Genomic DNA, 21,742 nt, shown 5'->3' with positions numbered 1-21,742 from the left:
AAAGGTACTCGTTGTATAGCTCGATTCGGATGGTACGGCATTAAAACTCTCCGTCCAATCAAATTACTCTACTGGGTAACAGAAATTAGTGAGTGAGTGAGTTTGGTTTTTACGCCGCTTTAAGCAATATTTCAGCAATATCATGGGCTTCACACATTGTACCCATTTCCGGAATCGAACCCGGGTCTTCAGCGTGACGAGCGAACGCGTAAACTACGAGGCCACCCGACCGCCCCTGACAGAAATGATATGCAAAGTTAGAGATAAGAGCAAGTGACGTCACTTCCAGGATATAAATAAACACTGGATAATCGAGGGTGGTTACGCAGACACATAACAGATGCCGTGCTATGGAGGCCAGTGGATACTAGTAGAACCGAACACAGGGAACACTAACGTCCGGTTTAACGGGTTCCCTCTTAATCATATATGCTTGTTTTATTTCAGTTGCCCCCGAGTGCTTCACACTGCAGACAGGCACGGCAGTCTACGGGGGTAAAACGTCCACCACCACTAGCGGAAAGCCATGCCAGGCGTGGCAAGTTACGACTCCAGTCTTCCACATATACACAGACCCTAACTACTTCACTATAACTAACGGGGCGGCTGGCCCAGGCTTCGCAGGAGCTATGGACTATTGTCGAGATCCTTCAGGGGGAGCTGTCACCCCCATGGGACAATTGTGGTGTTTCATTTCCGATGGCAGCTTTGTGTGGGAAACCTGCAATATTCCAAACTGTGACGTAACGACTGCATCGACGGAAGCAACGACGACTGAGCCAACGACTACTGAGCCAACGACGACTGAGCCAACCACGACAGAGCCAACGACTACTGAGCCAACGACGACTGAGCCAACAACGACGGAGCCAACCACGACGGAGCCAACCACGACGGAGCCAACCACGACAGAGCCAACCACGACAGAGCCAACAACAGCCGAAACAACAACTGACACAACAACTCAAACGACAACCATTGCACCGACGACAACCACTGAACCAACAACTACAACAACCTCAACGACAACTACTACAATGACTACAACCACCACATCTACTACAACTACCACAACGACAACGACCACCACCACCACTCCAACAACTACCACAACGCCAACAACAACGACTACGACAACAACTACAACGACCACCACTACTACAACAGCAGGTATCCGAAAATAAAATTAAAAAGCTCGGGTGTGTCTGTTTTTAGAAAAGAGGAGCATACAAATTTTTTGGGACTCACAACTCATTATTTTAAATGACTTGTGTTTTTGTGCCAAAACCCGAGAAAAACTATTTTGCAAAAATGTATTTCGTGACAACGTCATGTTTTGGTATTAAGGCCATAATTCCAGGCTTCAATTTTCGTTTCGGAAAATCACTGTTCGCATTTTTGTTCGTTTATGATACCATGCTTCATGACGTATATGCACCGTTCCACGATGACGATCAATGTAATTTCTGTCCTTAATGATCCACATAACGATACTCATCGATTATTTTCATCCATAGCTTCATGGTCCACAGAACGATACTTATCGATTATTTTCATCCATAGCTTCATGGTCCACAGAACGATACTCATCGATTATTTTCATCCATAGCTTCATGGTCCACAGAACGATACTCATCGATTATTTTCATCCATAGCTGCATGGTCCACATAACGATATGAATCGATTATTTCCATCCATAGCTTCATGGTCCACGTGACGATTCTTATCGATTTTTTTTCATCCATAGATTTATCGACCACGTGGCGATACTCATCGATTAGTTTCATCCATAGCTTCATGGTCCACATAACGATATCAATCGATTATTTTCATCCATAGAGTCATGGTCCACAGAACGATACTAATCGATTATTTGCAATAGCTTCATGGTCCACATAACGATACCAATCTATTATTTCCATCCATAGCTTCATGGTCCACGTGACGATTCTAATCGATTTTTTTTCATCCATAGATTTATCGTCCACGTGGCGATACTAATTGATTATTTTCATTCATAGCTTCATGGTCCACATGGCGATACCAATCGATTATTTCCATCCATAGCTTCATGGTCCACGTGAAGATTCTAATCGATTTTTTTTCTTCCATAGATTCATGGTCCACATGGCGATACTAATCTATTATTTTCATCCATAGCTTCATGGTCCACATAACGATATCAATCGATTATTTTCATCCATAGAGTCATGGTCCACATAACGACATCAATCGATTATTTTCATCCATAGAGTCATGGTCCACATAACGATATCAATCGATTATTTTCATCCATAGCTTCATGGTCCACATAACGATATCAATCGATTATTTTCATCCATAGATTCATGGTCCACATGGCGATACTAATCGATTACTTTCATCCATAGCTTCATGGTCCACATAACGATATCAATCGATTATTTTCATCCATAGAGTCATGGTCCACATAACGACATCAATCGATTATTTTCATCCATAGAGTCATGGTCCACAGAACGATACTAATCGGTTTTTTTCATCAATAGCTTCATGGTCCACATCGCGATACCAATCGATTATTTCCATCCATAGCTTCATGGTCCACGTGACGATTCTAATCGATTTTTTTTCTTCCATAGATTCATGGTCCACATGGCGATACTAATCGATTATTTTCATCCATAGAGTCATGGTCCACATGGCGATACGAATCGATTATTTTCATCCATAGATTCATGGTCCACATGACGATACTAATCGATTATTTCCATCCATAGATTCATGGTCCACATGGCGATACTAATCGATTATTTTCATCCATAGATTCATGGTCCACATGGCGATACAAATCGATTATTTTCATCCATAGATTCATGGTCCACATGGCGATACTAATCGATTATTTTCACCCATAGATTCATGGTCCACATGGCAATACTAATCGATTATTTTCATCTATAGCTTCTTGGTCCTCATGGTAGGGGCGGTCGGGTAGCCTTGTGGTTAAAGCGTTCGCTCGTCATGCCGATGACCCGGGTTCGATTCCCGACATGGGAACAATGTGTGAAGCCCATCTCTGGTGTCCCCCGCCGTGATATTGCTGGAGTATTGCTAAAAGCGGCGTAAAACCATACTCACTCACCCACTCACTCACTCATGGTCCTCATGGCGATACTAATCGATTATTTTCATCCACAGTGTACATTCGAATCCAATATTAGGGACGACTATGATCCGTGGTCTGTCAATGCCGTACCAAAAAATTTCATTTCAGCCCCCTGCTTCACCTTGCAAGGAACCACGGCCGTCTTCAGTGGGACAGTGTACAAAACCTCAAGCGGAAAAACATGTCAGTCGTGGCAGTCCAAGTCACCAAACAACCACGCCTTTTTGTCAAGCTACTTTGACATCACCAACGGCGTCTCAGGCTCCGGCTACGTCGGGGCCAGCAACTACTGCCGCGACCCTTCAGGGGGGAGCATTCTCCCGTCGGGCTATGTGTGGTGCTATCTTGCTAATTTCCCGGGATGGGAACAATGCGCTATTCAGAAATGTTCAACGACAACCACAACGACTACAACGACCGCTGCACCAACAGGAACAACAACTACCACTTCCACTACCACACCAACAACAACACAAGGTTTGATAATATATATTGATATAATGTATAGGCACCGAACGGGTTTTATTTTATATTACCGTCCAAACGGTTTGCGGGGATGAGGAGAATCAATGTAAAATGCGCACGTGCTCTGATAGAGGTCGTAGGTCGTTATTATTATACGAAGGTAGGCAAACCAGTCATCACTCACTCACTCACTCACTCACTCACTCACTCACTCACTCACTCCAATGTTGATACCTACGGCATGATATTAATGAAAGTCATCATTCGTCTTCCAGCCGCCTGTTTTACCAAACAAGGAACAACGGCCGTCTATAGTGGGACAGTGTCCACAACCGCATCTGGAAAACAATGTCAGTCGTGGCAGACCAAGTCACCAAACAACCACGCCTACGTCGCCAGCTACTTCGACATCACCAACGGCATCTCAGGCGGCGGCTACGGTGGCGCCAACAACTACTGCCGCGACCCTTCAGGGGGGAGCATTCTTCCTTTTGGCTATCTGTGGTGTTATCTTGCCGATTACTCAGGATGGGAGACATGCGCTATTCCTCAATGCTAATCTTCATATTCATACATATAAATACACATTCAATTGTTAATGAATAAATAAATAGTTCCAAAGGTTTCTGTTCTTAATTTTTCCACCAATTGTCAGTTGTCATTTAGAAGGAAAGGCACATTGATTCCTTTCGCAGAATTATTTCGGAGAATGTGAAGGCTCCTCAACACTGCAGCCTTCTGCATTACCCAGATTGTCAGAAGGACTGCATTTCTGGTAGCAAACCCGGGTACTCTCCCAATGTCATTCAACAGATTGGGAGGTACCAAACCTAAGGCACCGACAACAATGGGGAGTCGGACAACTTGGTACTTGGGATGCAAGCGTAACAATTCGTAAGCGAGGTCCGCATATTTGTTATGTTTTTCCTGAATCAATCACATTTAGGTCAAAAGGGTCAGAGAATTCAATGATATAAATGATTTCATTGGAATTATCAAAAAGGACAAGATCAGGTTTGTTGGCCTTAAAACGTCTGTGGCTGTGCACGGGCCTATTCCACGAAATAATTATCGATTATATATTATAATTATCATTTTCCATGACTCCCTCTACATATTCCGGATCGTACCATGGATGGACCTCTGAGTCAAAACCACAAGCATGGCGAAGGCGGTAATTGGACAGGGCCACGCCCTAATGTCGCTTAAGATACCGTGTTTGTGCCAAAGCTGGGCTTCCACTGACAATATGTCTCATTAAATTCATCGCATCATCAACATTTCATATTTACACTCTAATGCAAAATTACACACTGACGGTTTCGAGTTAGAAGTGACTGGTCCTGAACAGCGAATAAAAGCCTTCTGTTTCATTTTTCAGGCCAGCCGACTTCATCACAACCCCGTTAAGGCTTCGATGTCATGGTCGTTCAGAGAGCCTTCCCTTGAAAAAATGAGTCTGTGCCGATTTCATATGGCACTTCGCGTGGTTGAAACTCATTTTTGTTTCATCCGTCAGTACAAAACCATCAACCAAATCAACATTGACATTGAAGTTATATCCCTCATCCTTGGCACGTTTAAGAAAACTGTGGAATGCCTTGTTTTCATCATGAGTCTTGTTTCCCAAGAGGATCATCAGACAGTTTATATGTGAGCAATAATGCACTCGACAAGTTTGTCATGAAGAGTCGCCACGTTAATCAAAATTTAAGCGATTGAGGGAAGAGGTGAGGTGATGTGAGGTGAAATGGGTTTAAAGTCGCACTTAAAATTTTGCACTTATACAGCCCACATGCACGTACGTGTGTGTGTGTGTGTGTGTGTGTGTGTGTGTGTGTGTGTGTGTGTGTGTGTGTGTGTCTGCTTGTTGTAGTCCAGATTATTGCCGAATACTGCTAGCCCACTGAGATACCATGCTGCAGTTTAACATGGATATCCACTCAGACACAGTATAATGATTCCAAGTCGACGGTCCTTGTTTCAGCACCCGGATGCTGAGCGCCAGGCAGGGTAAAAACAAGTACCATCATCATTATACTATAACCGCCAACAGTCCGGACGAGTACAAACAACCACACACACGTGCATGCACGTTGCTATATGAGTAAAATAACCTCAAACCCAAACCTCATTTCTCCTCTCATCGTATGTACTACATGCGGTCGGGTAGCCTAGTGGTTAAAGCGTTCGCTTGTCACGCCGAAGACCCGGGTTCGATTCCCGACATGGGTACAATGTGTGAAGCCCATTTCTGGTGTCCCCCGCCCTGATATTGCTGGAAAATTGCTAAAAGCGGCGTAAAACCATACTCACTCACTCACTCGTATGTACACACCAACGGGAACGTACTTGTACGAACACATCTCAACACATGACGTTGATTGCCAAGTAGACTGTTAAGATAAGCAGCATGTCAATAAGGACTGACATAAACCTCGCAGAACTGTTTATTCCTGTACACCCTTGTTCCCTTCTCACGTCTATAACCGCAGTGAACATTAAATGTTAAACAAAAAAACACCAGCCGTAGTCTTGTTTATATGCCAAAGCAAATCAAAGCAATTGTTGAAATCCCTTTTGAAATTTACCTTCTATTGAGCACTATAAACAAGCAAGCAAAACAAGACACGTTATCGAATCTACTAAATAGCATTCATTTCCACAGCTTCAAATGATATGATCGATAGCATGCGGTATTTCTAAAGCCTTGATTGCCTGTGTCAGGTGGGGTGTGTGTACAAATTGAAAAGCTAAGGAAGAAAGGGTGACTGGTTATAGCAAATCGCTGCGGGGCCTTCTTTTCAACTCTAGTTGTATGGCCAACCTGCAGGTCTATAAAGCAGGTTCTCGCCAAGGTTCAATCCTGTGCCCTATCTTATTTACGTTTACCGTGCAAAACTATATCAATAGAATGTTTTGATGTTGACACTTGTGTTCTAAAATAAATTATGTTTTTAATCATTAAAATCAATCAAAGAAACTCATATTATATTTAGGCAACTTTTATACACCCACGCTGAATTTGAAAATATGTACAATCGGGGTATTGTCTTTTCCTTCAAACACGATACAGGTAATAGTGAATAAGTAACTGTACTATTGTTTATTTGATACTTGTATGATACGGATATTATAATTCCATATATGTAGCAGGTTAATATTCTATTTACATTGCGTAAACATGTGTCATGATGACAGATTTATAGCATACATGTAACCCTATATTTATTGTGACAATGTACTCAAAACACCAAAACGTCCCTCTGTATCCTTCCCAAATGCAATCATATTATGTAGTTAAATGAAAGTCAAATGAACAACAATAGATACTTATTATTTGCATGGACATCAAACTACACATGGATGGAGAAGAATTGAATCATGATGAGTTCCAATCGTGAACTGCCTTTTATCATCCAAAACTGGCTCCCACAGAAGATATTGCTTGGGTGAGATCAAGCGATATCTACACTGTAGATATCGCTGCAATGAAATTGCATCACAATGCTCTGCAGACCATTGTGACGTCATTGGTTACCAAGACGTCACAATCATATGACATAACTAATGGCTCTGCTACTGAAGTTGTAAGCAGTACTTTTTACACTTAAGACACTGCTAATTACTGTCTAAAAACTGAAAGAGTTGGAAGAATGATGTTGGATGATAAATGAAATCTCACCCGAGTGTCTTTTGATATCAAATATATCAACACTCGTTGATAAAAGTGGGAAAAATACTCGGCGAGCCTCGGAGTTTTCCCACTTTCATCAACTCATGTTGATATATTTGATATAAAAAAACACTCGGGTGAGATTCTCTATTTGTTGGAGCGTAATTTTCACGAAGGCAATTAAAAAAAAATTAGTCTTGTTACTGGTATTTTTTCTTCTGATTGACTAACAGTTATTAAGAAGTTCAAATGGGCTTAAAACACAACAATAGACTTATTATCCTGGGATTAGAAGCAAGAAAGATTAATAAATGTGACCCACTATGAGAAAAGGGACCTTATGGTCGCTTGGATACAATTGTGCCATGACGTCATTAAGACGTTTGACGTCAACTTACTTCAGTGTAGATCGCCATGTGTGATGTCATGTATCTCTGTAATAAATATGAATTGAAGCTTATGAATTGTATTTTTGTGTTCCGAAGAACACAGTTTTAAAATATAATAAAAAGTATACATAAAATATCATGGTTGGTCACATACATTTACTTTCCCTTTCTTTTAATCCTGTCATTTTCAGTCACCGGGTAATGAAAAAGAGCATAGAAATTCATTATCAGAACATAATAGATGGAAATATTATTGTAAAATAAAATAAATATTTTGTCATTTTGTGAAAATTTCAGTCATATTACACACTGACTGATTTTACACATTGACTGTAACATATACACTCTTCACCAAAAACAACCGTTACACTGGGTGAGTGAGTGAGTTGGATTTAAGGCCGCTTTAACAGTATTCCAGTTATATCACGGCGTGTCAGCTTAATGTGGAAGGAACGCCCGAATTGATGCAGGTCTCAGACGTTTACCACTTCTGTGATACCCACGAGCACGGGTATGGTGCTGACAAACCTAGAAATATAATTGGGGCGAAACGGGATTCGAACCACAATCACAGGTTTCTGGCGTGTCCAAGGAACGCAACTCTGCACAGCGAATCGCGGCGCCTTAGACGACTGGGCCCCCCGTGCCCCCCGTTACACTAGGAAAATGTGGGGTAACTGTATATTATTGCTACTGTGGTATATACACAGGTGCTGAATCGACAGTTAGCCTGTACTGAAAGCTTAATTAGACGAAAAGGAGCGGAAATCGAAATCTCAACAACCAGTGTTGGGAAATTACTGTGGTGACGATAAAGGTCATCAGTGATGAAGCAGGCAGACAGAAGATGAAGGGTTAGATTTACATATTGACCATGCAATTTCTAATTACACGGAATAATACATTTGTTTTTCTCTTTTCTTTTCTATTCCCTGTGGAATACAGCTATTTAGACTTGCATATATTCATATCCTAGTTTAATGTGTTTTTTAATTAAATGCAGATATTCTACCATCATGTAGGTGTGTTTGTTGTTTTTGTTTGTTTGTTTAACGCCGCACTCAGCGATATTCCAGCTATATGACGGCGGTCTGTGAATAATCAGGTTTGTACCAGGCAATTCAGTGATTGATATCTCGAGCATCGATCTAGGCAATTGGGATACGATGACATGCTTCAACCAAGTCAGCGAGCCTGACCACTAATATCCCGTTTGTCGCCTCTTACGACAAGCATAGGTTGCTGAAGACCAATTCTAACCCGGGTCTTCAGGGGCATGGAGCAGGGATAGGGAAAGTTGTACAGGCGACGTAACAAACTCCTCCTGCCGTTGGTCATTACGGCGTCATCAGTTTCTTTGTGGTACAGTCGGTGTACACAGTATCACCATGGATTGGATTGTATTAATTGTTCGCTTTAAATTATTGCAGTTCAAATTCTTTGGTTTCAACTGAGTGACTGAGTGAGGTGGATGTCACGCCGCTTTCAGCAATATTCCAGGAATATCACGGCGGGGGACACAAGAACTGGGCTTCACATGCGGGGAATCGAACCCGCGTCTTCGGTGTGGTGAGCGAACGTTTTAACCACGAGCCTACTCCACCGGTCTTTGTTTAAGAGTTTATGTGTATAATGCCCATGTTTCGTTAATCTGGAAGTTGGTCTATCTGCATGATTTCCCTCGGAATACTTCCGTCGGGATACAAAGGGTTTCACTGTATTTTTTATATTATCTATTTTTATTAGGGTTTCTATTGACGTGCTCACCAAGGAAACAATAACCAATTTCCATCACCGGGTGGCATCTGTCTTCTCACTGGTTACAGCGAATGTCACATCACTTAGGGAGCAGTTCAAAGGATGTCGGATATAACATTTTACCCCTTAAGTGGTGAGGTGAAATGAGGTTTAACGTCGCGTCCAAGATTATTGCACTTATATAGCGACGTGCATGCACGTGTGTGGCTGGCTGCTTGTACTAGACAGGCCGATTTATAGTGCTAGCCTACTGGGATACCATGCCGCAGTTTAACATGAATACCCCACTCAGACACAGTATAGTGACTCCGAGCCGACCAGTCCTTGTTTTAGCCCCTTAATGCCGAGCGCCAGACAGGGTAACAACAAGTACCATCTTTTAACGTCTTTTGGTATGACGCGGCCGGGGATCGAACTCCGGACCTTCCGCTCTCCGGGCGGACGCTCTACCACTAGACCACGGAGGCGGTCACCCCTTAAGTAGTCAGACATAACCTCTCCACTGTCATAGGTGGATTCAGCATTTTTAAATGCGGAGGGGGGAGAGTAGTAACATACACCCCCACCCATCCCACCCCCACCCCCCCGAAAAGCAAATGTAGTATGGTGTAGGCGGTAATATTATCTGAGAGAGGCTTTTGATATTTTGGATCCCCCGCCTTCCCTTTCACTCACCGATCTGGATCCGCATCTGCGAGCGGTAGGGAAAAACCGGTTTCGATTCCTAACATGCAACGACCTCTTTGAATGTCTTCTCATGATATTGATTGAATAATGTTTGAAGCGGCGTCCATTTTAACCCACTCCGTGCGACTCACAAACAGGGTTTTCAAACTACTTCCAAGGCAATGACTGAGGAGTGACACTGCTTACAATAACCTCTACTTTAATACCACTATAGAACGTTTCTCGTCGGTCAAATACATATCGTTACCATTGAATAAAAGCGTGCGCCTATTACACTTGATATGTTTAGTAGCCGTAGGTTCCATATTAAATCAGTAGCCATTGATAATGCTTTATTCTGTCCAGAGTACACTTAGTACATATCGTATATACCCACACCCTTTCCTTTATGTTCTGTACGTCATAAACAGCCTGTAAACTACAAGATACATGATTCACACGGTTGATCTCGCTCTGCCAGCAAGGCACAGTCATACAGGGAGCTGTGAACCGAACAAGTCGTTGAGCACCGAGGAACTCGGACTCACATTTCTATAAGCTGTGTACCGCATATCAGTTAGAAGAGAACTGGCTGTGTCTTTCACAATGCGGGTTGCAGAAGATGGCGTTCTGCTGCTGATGTTGCTGATGCTGATGATGACGTCGAAAGTACAAGGTGAGACGGGACGATGTTTCGTATGCCGTCGTTATATTATCATCTTGTTAACTATGGCAGATATTAACACAGTTGCGATTTCTTGTAGGTTTTATAAGTATGTGAGTCGCCTTCGGGAATCCGGGGCGGCAAATCGAGAGAGAGAGTATTGAAAGCCTCGTGGCCAAGAGTACAATTTCTTTTCATTAAACACGAGAACGACAGTGGCTTGTGGATGTTTTACGTAATTACTAAATACAAAAATATATATCTAAAGATACATCTTTGATACAGATTAACGCTTCTGCTTAACGGGAAACTGGCGTGTTCATTATAAACACAGTTTTATTATAATTTCATTATATGAGTATTTTCACAGGTGACACGACTTGCTACACACTGCAAGGATTAACGGCCGTCTACAGCGGAACACAGTCATACACCGCAACAGGCCGACCGTGTCAAGCGTGGCAAAGTACTTCACCAAACGCCCACTCGTATTTTGCTTCCTACTTCTCCGTAACCAACGGTAACAACCTTTTCGGCTACGCAGGCGCTTCCAACTACTGCCGCGACCCTTCAGGGGGTTCTATCCTTGCGGTAGGGTATCTTTGGTGTTACTTCGCCGACGGCGCTGGTTGGGGATCATGCAATGTTCCAAAGTGCGGAACACCAGCAGGTAGGTTCGACAAGTCACAAGTATTCACGCCAGTGTCAGGGGCTGGTCAAATATTAAAAAGGGGGGAGGGTGGGGTAAAGGGGCGGACGAGATTGGTCCCAGGACTGCATCGCCTTTTGCCGACCACGACCCCCAAATCTCATCGCACCCCTTCCCTATTACAAATGACTACAGTGTAAAAAGTGGACTTCGCTGTAATAACACCGGGACTACTTTTTTAATTCATAAAAACTCGCGAGACGTCATTCATTTTGCACCTACAAGGCAGAACTGAAGCAATTTCATGAGAGCGTAGAAATATTAACAAACACTTTAATAAACCGAACAAGATAGTCACACGCATCAAATTCGGTTTGCATTCTATATAAGTTATGCATAGAGCTTCTACAGACATTATATAATCGAGCAATATCCATTTACAATGTTCGACTACCGATCAATAGATCGAGGATCGATGAGCGTGACGCACCCGACCACTTTCGCAACTTTCAATCTGATTTAACGTAAATAAGGATAAGCGTGGTGCATGAAGTCAGTTTAAACCATCTGGACAAACCTAGACTTACTTGGGGTGAACCGGCTTTTACCATCGGTGTCTCCGTCGAATGGTTATTTTGTGGCACTGTTTCAGGAATTGTTTGTTCATGACTGCACGATCAGATCATTCAAAGTTAACATTTCCGATACAAATCATTCGACTGCCTGATTTCTGATTATGTGGCTAAAATATCCCAAATGTCAACAGTAACATTCCCTCTCTCGAAAACGCTGTGAGTAGATCACGGTTGTCTTTTCTTATTCCGGTGGTGACCTTACCCTTCGAGCTGTCACTGACATGCAAGCAGACTTGAGTTTGTTGATTTTCACGTCATCAGTATAGGGTGGTACAGTTAACACGAATGTCTTTTGGCGAACACTCTGATTCCCTCTTCCAAAATGGTACGGACATGATATAAATTCAGCTGATAGATCAAGGATACCAAACCATTTTGATTGCACAGACGGGACCCCGGCAGTGCGGGTGACCGACTGTTGGTCCGATATTCAAAGCGCGGCGCTTATGTGACTTTTCAAATGTTCTTATACCTGTCCTGCGTACTGACAACATGGCGCTTGAATAATCATAAGTTGAAGAAATTCTTCCAAATGGATCTTGAGCGTTGGTGCGCAAGCGCATGTTGTTAATGCATATGCATAGAAATGTCAACAATGCCCATATTTGGGCATATATAAATATTCATGACAACCAGATTTTGCAACCGGTTTCAGTTTGTTGTTTTGTATTTACACTCAAATAAATATTTAACATTGGTAATAAATAGTATCTCGTCAGATACCATTTTCACGAAACTCGTGAAATCCACTCGTTTCGTAAAAATGGTATCTAACGAAAATGAGTGTAGTATTCTCTATGTCTTTCTCAAGCGATATTTCCCGTGGAAGCTAAGGACTGATGATGAATTATTATCTCATGCACGCTTGGCAATGTTTAATAATGTATCCAACAATGTGATAGAGATTGCTGTCCCTTATTCGGGAAGATCCGAGTTAGATTGGTCTCCAGCAATCCATGCTTGTCGTAACAGACAGGATGGGGTGGTCAGACTCGCAAACATGGCTGTTGCGCGTAATTGTATCCCAAATGCGCATATCGATGCTCATAATGTCAAACACTGGGTTCTCTGGTCAAAACTCGGTTATTTACACCCCGCCGTGCGGCGTTAAACAAACAAAAGAAACTATTGTGACGACTAAGACAAATACATTGGAACTTCTTTTGTCCGGCCATCCGGACGATCTTGATGGGAACTTGGCCAATAAATCAGTATCAGTGATTCGTTAATACGGACATTTATTAATCTGGACGAGTTGTCAGTCCGGATTCATGAGGTTTCAATGTATTGCATCCATATCAGTTTTACGAAATACGTGTCAAAATTCAACCCGACACATTCATGTGATAATGTCGAAATAGTATTATGCAATGTTGCGAGGAGGTCCAGTGGTTAAAGCGTTCGCTTCTCACGCCGAAAGCAGGGTTCGATTACCGACATGGGTGCAATATGTCAGTCCCATTTCTGGTGTACCCCCTGATATTGCTGGAATATTGCAATAATCGGCGAAAACCATACTCACCAATGTACTCCCTCTAGTTTCAGAGGCTCCTGAATGCTTCACCCTTCAAGGGGGCCAGGCTGTGTACAGTGGAAGCACCGCCGTGACATTAGGCAACAGACCCTGTCAGACATGGAGCACGTCGTCCCCCAATGGCCACGCTTATTACTCTTACTACTTCGACGTTACCAACGGAGACGCCGCCGCAGGCTATGGCGGGGCCAACAACTACTGCCGTGACCCGGCCGCCGGGAGTGTCAGGGCCGCTGGGTACCTCTGGTGCTTCTATAACGACGGACCTGGCTGGGGGAGATGCGATATTCTTAACTGTGCCTTAACAACCACGACAACTACTACGACAACAACTACAACAACACCTACTACTACGACAACACCAACTACTACTACAACACCAACTACTACTACAACACCAACAACTACCACAACACCAACTACTACTACAACACCAACTACGACTACAACACCAACAACTACCACAACACCGACGACTACTACAACACCAACAACTACCACAACACCGACTACTACCACAACACCGACGACTACTACAACACCAACAACTACCACAACACCGACTACTACCACAACACCGACTACTACTACAACACCGACGACTACTACAACACCAACAACTACCACAACACCGACTACTACCACAACACCGACGACTACCACAACACCGACGACTACTACAATACCAACAACTACCACAACACCGACTACTACCACAACACCGACTACTACTACAACACCGACTACGACCACAACACCAACAACTACCACAACACCGACTACAACCACAACACCGACTACGACTACAACATCTACTACTACCACAACACCAACTTCGACTTCAACAGAAAGTACTACCACAGAAGAAACTACGACTACAACATCAACCACTACCACAACACCAACTTCGACTTCAACAGAAAGTACTACCACAGAAGAAACTACGACTACAACATCAACCACTACTACAACGCCAACTACGCCTACAACTACAACTACCACCACAACATCCACCACGACCTCAACGCCAACTACCACTACAACGCCAACTACCACTACAACACCAACTACTACCACAACTACCACAACAACCACTACAACGACAACAACTACTACAACGACAACACCTACTACAACTAAAGGTAACACTCTCAATCCCCCACCACCACCTTCTCACGCTGTTTTTCTGTCTCTCCTGTCTTCACCTTCCCTAATCCACCCAATGATCCACATGGATACCCAGCTTTTCCTCCTCCCGCTCCCTGCTCTCCAAATCAAGACCAATATATAATCTACCTCTCCTTCATCTACCCGGGGTGGTGGGGTAGCCTAGTGATTAAAGCATTCGCTCATCACGCCGAAGACCCGGGTTCAAATCCCCACATGGTACAATGTGTGAAGCCCATTTCTGGTGTCCCCGCTGTGTTTAAAGTGGCGTAAAACCATACTCATCCCTTAATCTATCTTTACCATCTCCTTCAGCTAACCATAACCGCGCACCCCTCTCCTTCTAAACCCCATCTAACCCCCAAACCATCTCCTTCAAAACCCCATCTAACCCCCATACCCTCTTCTTCAAAACCCCATCTACCCCCCATACCCTCTCCTTTAAAAAACCCCCATCTAAATCCCATATCCTCTCCTTCAGAATCCCATCTAACCACATACCCTCTCCTTCAAAACCCCATCTAGCCCCCATACCCTCTCCTTCAAAACCCCATCTAACTCCCATACCCTCTCCTTCAATACCCCATCTAGCCCCCATACCCTCTCCTTCAAAAAACCATCTACCCCCATACCCTCTCCTTCAAAACCCCATCTAACTCCCATACGCTCTCCTTCAAAACCCAATCAAACTCCCATACGCTCTCCTTCAAAACCCCATCTAACTCCCATACCCTCTCCTTCAAAACCCCATCTAACTCCCATACCCTCTCCTTCAAAACCCCATCTAACTCCCATACCCTCTCCTTCAATACCCCATCTAGCCCCCATACCCTCTTCTTCAAAAAACCATCTACCCCCATACGCTCTCCTTCAAAACCCCATCTAACTCCCATACCCTCTCCTTCAAAACCCCATCTAACTCCCATACTCTCTCCTTCAAAACCCCATCTAACCCCGCATACCCTCTCCTTCAAAACCCCATCTAACTCCCATACTGTCTTCTTCAAAACCCCATCTAACTCCCATACCCTCTCCTTCAAAACCCCATCTACCCCGATACTGTCTCCTTCAAAACCCCATCTAACTCCCATACCCTCTCCTTCAAAACCCCATCTAACCCCCATACTGTCTTCTTCAAAACCCCATCTCACTCCCATACCCTCTCCTTCAAAACCCCGTCTACCCCCCATACTGTCTCCTTCAAAAAAACATCTACCCCCATACCCTCTCCTTCAAAACCCCATCTAACTCCCATACGCTCTCCTTCAAAACCCCATCTAACTCCCATACGCTCTCCTTCAAAACCCAATCTAACTCCCATACCCTCTCCTTCAAAACCCCATCTAACCCCCATACCCTCTCCTTCAAAACCCCATCTTACCCCCATACCCTCTCCTTCAAAACCCCATCTAACCCCCATACTGTCTCCTTCAAAACCCCATCTAACTCCCATACCCTCTCCTTCAAAACCCCATCTAACCCCCATACTGTCTTCTTCAAAACCCCATCTAACTCCGATACCCTCTCCTTCAAAACCCCATCTACCCCCAATACTGTCTCCTTCAAAACCCAATCTAACCCCCATCCCCTCTCCTTCAAAACCCCATCTAACTCCCATACTCTCTCCTTCAAAACCCCATCTAACTCCCATACTCTCTCCTTCAAAACCCCATCTTACCCCTATACCCTCTCCTTCAAAACCCCATCTAAACCCCATACCCTCTCCTTCAAAACCCCATCTAACTCCCATACCCTCTCCTTCAAAACCCCATCTAACCCCCATACCCTCTCCTTCAAAACCCCATCTAACTCCCATACTCTCTCCTTCAAAACCCCATCTAACTCTACACTCTCTCCTTCAAACCCCATCTTACCCCCATACCATCTCCTTCAAACCCCATCTTAGCCCCATACCATCTCCTTCAAAACCCCATCTAACTCCCATACTCTCTCCTTCAAAAACAGGGGCGGTCGGGTAGCCTAGTGGTTAAAGCGTTCGCTCGTCACGCCGATGACCCGGGTTCGATTCCCGACATGGGTACAATGTGTGAAGCCCATTTCAGGTGTCCCCCGCCGTGATATTGCTGGAATATTGCTAAAAGCGGCGTAAAACCATACTCACTCACTCACTCCTTCAAAACCCCTTTCAGATCTATCATATCCCAATCCATCACTGAATATTAGGCATTTTAATGATACAAACCATAATATTCTAAGTAGCTTGCCCTAATCGGAACCTCAGTGATTAAAGCGTTCGCTCATCACGCCGAAGACCCGGGTTCAAATCCCCACATGGTACAATGTGAGACACCCATTTCTGGTGTCCCCGCTGTGATATTGCTAGAACATTGCTTAAAGCGGCGTAAAACCATACTCATTCCTTCATCTACCTTTACCATCTCCTTCCGCTAACCATAACCGCACACCCATCTCCTTCTAAACCCCATCTAACCCCCATACCCTCTTCTTCAAAACCCCATCTAACCTCCATACCTTCTCCTTCAAAAAAACCCATCTAAATCCCATATCCTCTCCTTAAAAACCCCATATAACCTCCATACCCCCTCCTTAAAAAAACGATCTAAATCCCATACCCTCTCCTTCAAAACCCCAAATAACCCCCATACCCTCTCCTTAAATCCCCCCATCTAAATCCCATATCCTCTCCTTCAAAACCCCATCTAACCCCCATACCCCCTCCTTAAAAAAACGATCTAAATCCCATACCCTCTCCTTCAAAACCCAATCTAACCACATACCCTCTCCTTCAAAACCCAATCTGGCCCCCATACCCTCTCCTTAAAAAAAACATCTAGCCCCCATACCGTCTCCTTCAAAACCCCATCTAACCCCCATACCCTCTCCTTCAAAACCCCATCTGACCCCCATACCCTCTCCTTCAAAACCCCATCTAACCCCCATACCCACTCCTTCAAAACCCCATCTTACCCCCATACCCTCTCCTTCAAAACCCCACCTAACCCCCATACCCTCTCCTTCAAAACCCCATCTTACTCCCATACGCTCTCCTTCAAAACCCCATCTAACTCCCATACCCTCTCCTTCAAAACCCCATCTAACCTCCATACCCTCTCCTTAAAAAAACCCCATCTAAATCCCATATCATCTCCTTAAAAACCCCATCTAACCCCCATACCCCCTCCTAAAAAAAACCCGATCTAAATCCCATACCCTCTCCTTCAAAACCCCATCTAGCCCCCATACCCTCTCCTTCAAAACCCCATCTAGAAACCCATGCCTTCTCCTTCAAAACCTCACCTAGCCCCCATACCCTCTCCTTCAAAAAACCATCTAACCCCAATACCCTCTGCTTCAAAACCCCATCTAACCCCCATACCCTCTCCTTCAAAACCCCATCTTACCCCATACCCTCTCCTTCAAAACCCCATCTAACTCCCATACCCTCTCCTTCAAAACACCATCTAACTCCCATACCCTCTACTTCAAAACACCATCTAACCACATACCCTCTCCTTCAAAACACCATCTAACCACATACCCTCTCCTTCAAAACCCCATCTAATCCCCATACCCTCTCCTTCAAAACCCCATCTAACCCCCATACCGTCTCAAAACCCCTTTCAGATCTATCATATCCCAATCCATCACTGAATTTTAGGCATTTTAATGATACAAACCATAATATTCTAAGTAGCTTGCCCTAATCGGAACCTCATTATCTGTGCATTCATCTTAGTCATTCAGCATCTTTATCCTTGCAGATTTAGGCTGCTACTACGTTCAAAGCGGCACGGCAGTCTACAGCGGCACGGCGGATGTGTCGGTGACTGGCCAAACCTGTCAACAATGGTCATCCCAGACCCCAAACCAACACTCCTACTACTCAAGTTACTTCGACACAACCAACGGGGCCTCTGGGTCTGGCTACAGCGCTGCCAGCAACTACTGCCGCGACCCGTCAGGTGGACCTGTGTCTCCTGCTGGGTTTCTGTGGTGTTTTGTCCCAAATGGGATTTGGGAGAAATGTACCCCTGTTCCTCTGTGTACAGGTGGTCCTGGAACAGGCGGTACCGGCACAGGCGGTACTGGTACTGGTACAGGCGGTACCACCACAGGAGCTATAGCTGCAGGAGGTATGACACAAGTGGTACTGGTTAAAGATGGTACTAGCACTGGGGATACTGGTTCAGGGGGTAATGGCTCGGGTGACATTGGTACGAGTGGTAAAGACATGGGTGTTACTTGCCATTGATGTATTGGTACAGGGGGTGGGGGTGGATTGGTGTGTGTTGGGGGGTATTGGTTCGGGTGGCGCTGGTACGGGTTTCACGACACAGGTGGTACTGACGCGAGTGATTATTTGAAGGTAATAGCATGGTTGGTAGTTGCCTTGGATGTTCTGGTACTGAGGGGGATGGGATTGAGGTGGAGTACTAGGGGATATGTGTTAGGGTGGCACTGGTGTGGGTGTAACGGCACTGGTGGTACTTGGGTAGGTTACTGCAAATATTACTTGAGATATTGGCAAAGGGTACTGGTACTGTAACCAGTTGTACTGGCACAGGTGGCACAAACGCGGAGGATACTTACACGGGATGGTATTGGAACAGGTGGTGTGGATGCCACCGGTACGGGTGGTACTTGCCATGGTCCAGGTGCTACAAGCACAAGGGGTACAGGCACGGGTGGCATTTGCCAAGGCCCAGGTGCTACTAGCACAAGGGGTACAGGCACGGGTGGTACTTGCCATGGTCCAGGTGCTACTAGCACAAGGGGTACAGGCACTGGTGGTACTTGTATGGGTGGTTCTTGTGGGGGTGGTACTCTATGTGTGGTACTTACATGTAAGGAACTAAATCGTATTGGAGGTACAATAATAAGACATCGAAAAGCAAAGTAACTTGTTCTTTTTGAAACCTATTCAAAGTCAAAGTCAAAATTAGTTTATCTGTATGAAGGCTTTTGGCCCATATACAAGAAATGCAATACCAATAATACAATGTGAAGCACATTGCATGGATTTTACGACTCCATGTCTTTTTTGTATGCATAAAATACATAATATTACAGATGTTTTAATAACTCATCCTGAGTTGTACACAATAAACTATTCAGCTCACTCGTATTCAGCAACCATACATCTGCCACACCCTGTGTCATAATCATCATTGCAGATTTCGGTTGTTACAACGTTCAAGGGGGCACAGCTGTCTACAGTGGAACGGCAAGTGTGTCCGAGACTGGTAAAACCTGTCAACAATGGTCATCCCAGACCCCAAACCAACACTCCTACTACTCAAGTTACTTCGACACAACCAACGGGGCCTCAGGATCTGGCTACAATGCTGCCAAGAACTACTGCCGCGATCCTTCAGGTGGACCTGTCTCTCCTTCTGGGACTCTATGGTGTTTTGTGATAACTGGAGGCTTCGAGAATTGTAATGTTCCTCTGTGCTCCAGCCTTGGTGGACCTGGCACGACACAAACACGTATGTATGATACATGATCTCGCCTTCTGTAGAGAGTTGCGACCACCTGCCTTTCAGGACTATTGCTCTTTCAGCATAACATAGCTCTTGTTGGTTGAAGAATACGACCTGGGGCTACCTCTAACATAACCCTATATTCCTGGACCGCCTCCGTAGTCTAGCGGTGGAGCGTCCGCCTGGAAAGCGGAAGGTCGGGCGTTCGATCCTCAGCCGCTCGCTGACTTGGTTGATGCATGTCATCGATCCCAATTGCATGGATCGATGCTCGTGATGTCAATCATTGGATTGTCTGGTCCAGACTCGATTATTTACAGTCCGCCGTCATATAGCTGGAATTTTGCTGAGTGCGGCGTTAAACAACAAACCAACCAAATCCTACCAAAAGACGTTAAAAGATGGAACTTGTTGTTACCCTGCCTGGCGCTCGGCATGAAGGGGCTAAAACAAGGACTGGTCGGCTCGGAGTCAGTATACGGTGTGTGAGTTGGGTATTCCTGTTAAACAGCGGCACGGTATCTTAGTGGGCTAGCACTATAAATTCAGCATTAGTCAGGAGTGAGTGAGTTAGTTTGGTTTTACGCCGCTTTCAGCAATATTCCAGCAATATCACGACACCAGAAATAGGCCTCACACATTGTACCCATGTCGAGATTCGAACCCGGGTCTTCGGCGTGACGAGCGAACGCTTTAACCACTAGGCTACCCGACCGCCCCCATTATTCAGCACTAACGCAAGCTGCCACACACACACACACACGTGCGTGCACGTCGCTTTATAAGTGCAACATTCTTGAAAACCCTTTTTCACCCCACCTCACCTATATTTCCGCTTCCCATGTTACTCTAAATCAGGGGGGCGGTTTCGCCAAGAAATTAAAGCGTTCGCTCGTCACGCCGAAAACTCGAATCCGATAATTGTCATGAGTACAATGTGTAAAGCCCCTTTCTAGTGTTCCCCCGTCGTGATATTCCTGGGATTTTCCTAAAAGAGGCGTAATTGCATATAAACTCTAAAGTCCAAAAGAAAATTTACCAACTGAAAATATAAATTTCAGACAAAGTATAATTTTTTTTTCGATGAAGTCTATCTAAAACACATAACCTAAATACAACAATAGCGTATGTAGAAAATGTTAATCGTCTGTTACATGTTTGCGAGATAACACGCGAAAAAGTGAAAAACACGTGCACCACGGACAACTGCAAATGCACGTGCGGGTAAGGGTATAAAACGATTGCAACGGCAAGTCAGACGTCCACAGTGATAAAAAAAAACACAAAAAAGAAATGCCACGACTCACGGTCGAACAAAGCGAACGAGCCTTCGGTGTGGTGCAGAAGGGAGCCACCCACGCCCGTATTGCACAAACCTTCGGTTGCTCCCGTGTTGCCGTTACCAACTTGATGCAACGTTATAGACAGACGGGGCGGACTGCTGACAGGCCAAGAACAGGCAGACCCAGGGTGACCACGCCCCATGATGACCGGTACTTGCGTACCTTGCACCTCCGAAATCGCT

The 21,742-nt window shown here is 44.6% G+C and overlaps 1 protein-coding gene across 1 annotated transcript in view; it reads left to right on the top strand.

Annotated features, from left to right (window-relative positions):
* The window catches only part of LOC124124483 (apolipoprotein(a)-like), a 43,594-nt gene that overhangs the window by 18,111 nt on the left and 3,741 nt on the right, over nucleotides 1–21,742 (top strand). Inside the window, exons 10-19 of the mRNA XM_048394842.1 lie at nucleotides 448–1,170; nucleotides 3,258–3,626; nucleotides 3,890–4,171; nucleotides 10,681–10,779; nucleotides 11,138–11,437; nucleotides 13,591–14,029; nucleotides 14,434–14,629; nucleotides 14,673–14,727; nucleotides 18,496–18,867; nucleotides 19,909–20,223. Of these exons, the coding sequence (XP_048250799.1) occupies nucleotides 448–1,170; nucleotides 3,258–3,626; nucleotides 3,890–4,171; nucleotides 10,681–10,779; nucleotides 11,138–11,437; nucleotides 13,591–14,029; nucleotides 14,434–14,629; nucleotides 14,673–14,727; nucleotides 18,496–18,867; nucleotides 19,909–20,223 (3,150 nt within the window). The remainder of the gene's footprint in view (nucleotides 1–447; nucleotides 1,171–3,257; nucleotides 3,627–3,889; nucleotides 4,172–10,680; nucleotides 10,780–11,137; nucleotides 11,438–13,590; nucleotides 14,030–14,433; nucleotides 14,630–14,672; nucleotides 14,728–18,495; nucleotides 18,868–19,908; nucleotides 20,224–21,742) is intronic.

This window comes from Haliotis rufescens, unplaced genomic scaffold, assembly GCF_023055435.1.
Source record: "Haliotis rufescens isolate VD_foot unplaced genomic scaffold, xgHalRufe1.0.p SCAF_13, whole genome shotgun sequence".
Taxonomy (NCBI): Eukaryota; Metazoa; Mollusca; class Gastropoda; order Lepetellida; family Haliotidae; genus Haliotis; species Haliotis rufescens.
Note: the sequence above shows the minus strand (reverse complement) of the source record. Positions and strands in the feature narration are given on the sequence as shown.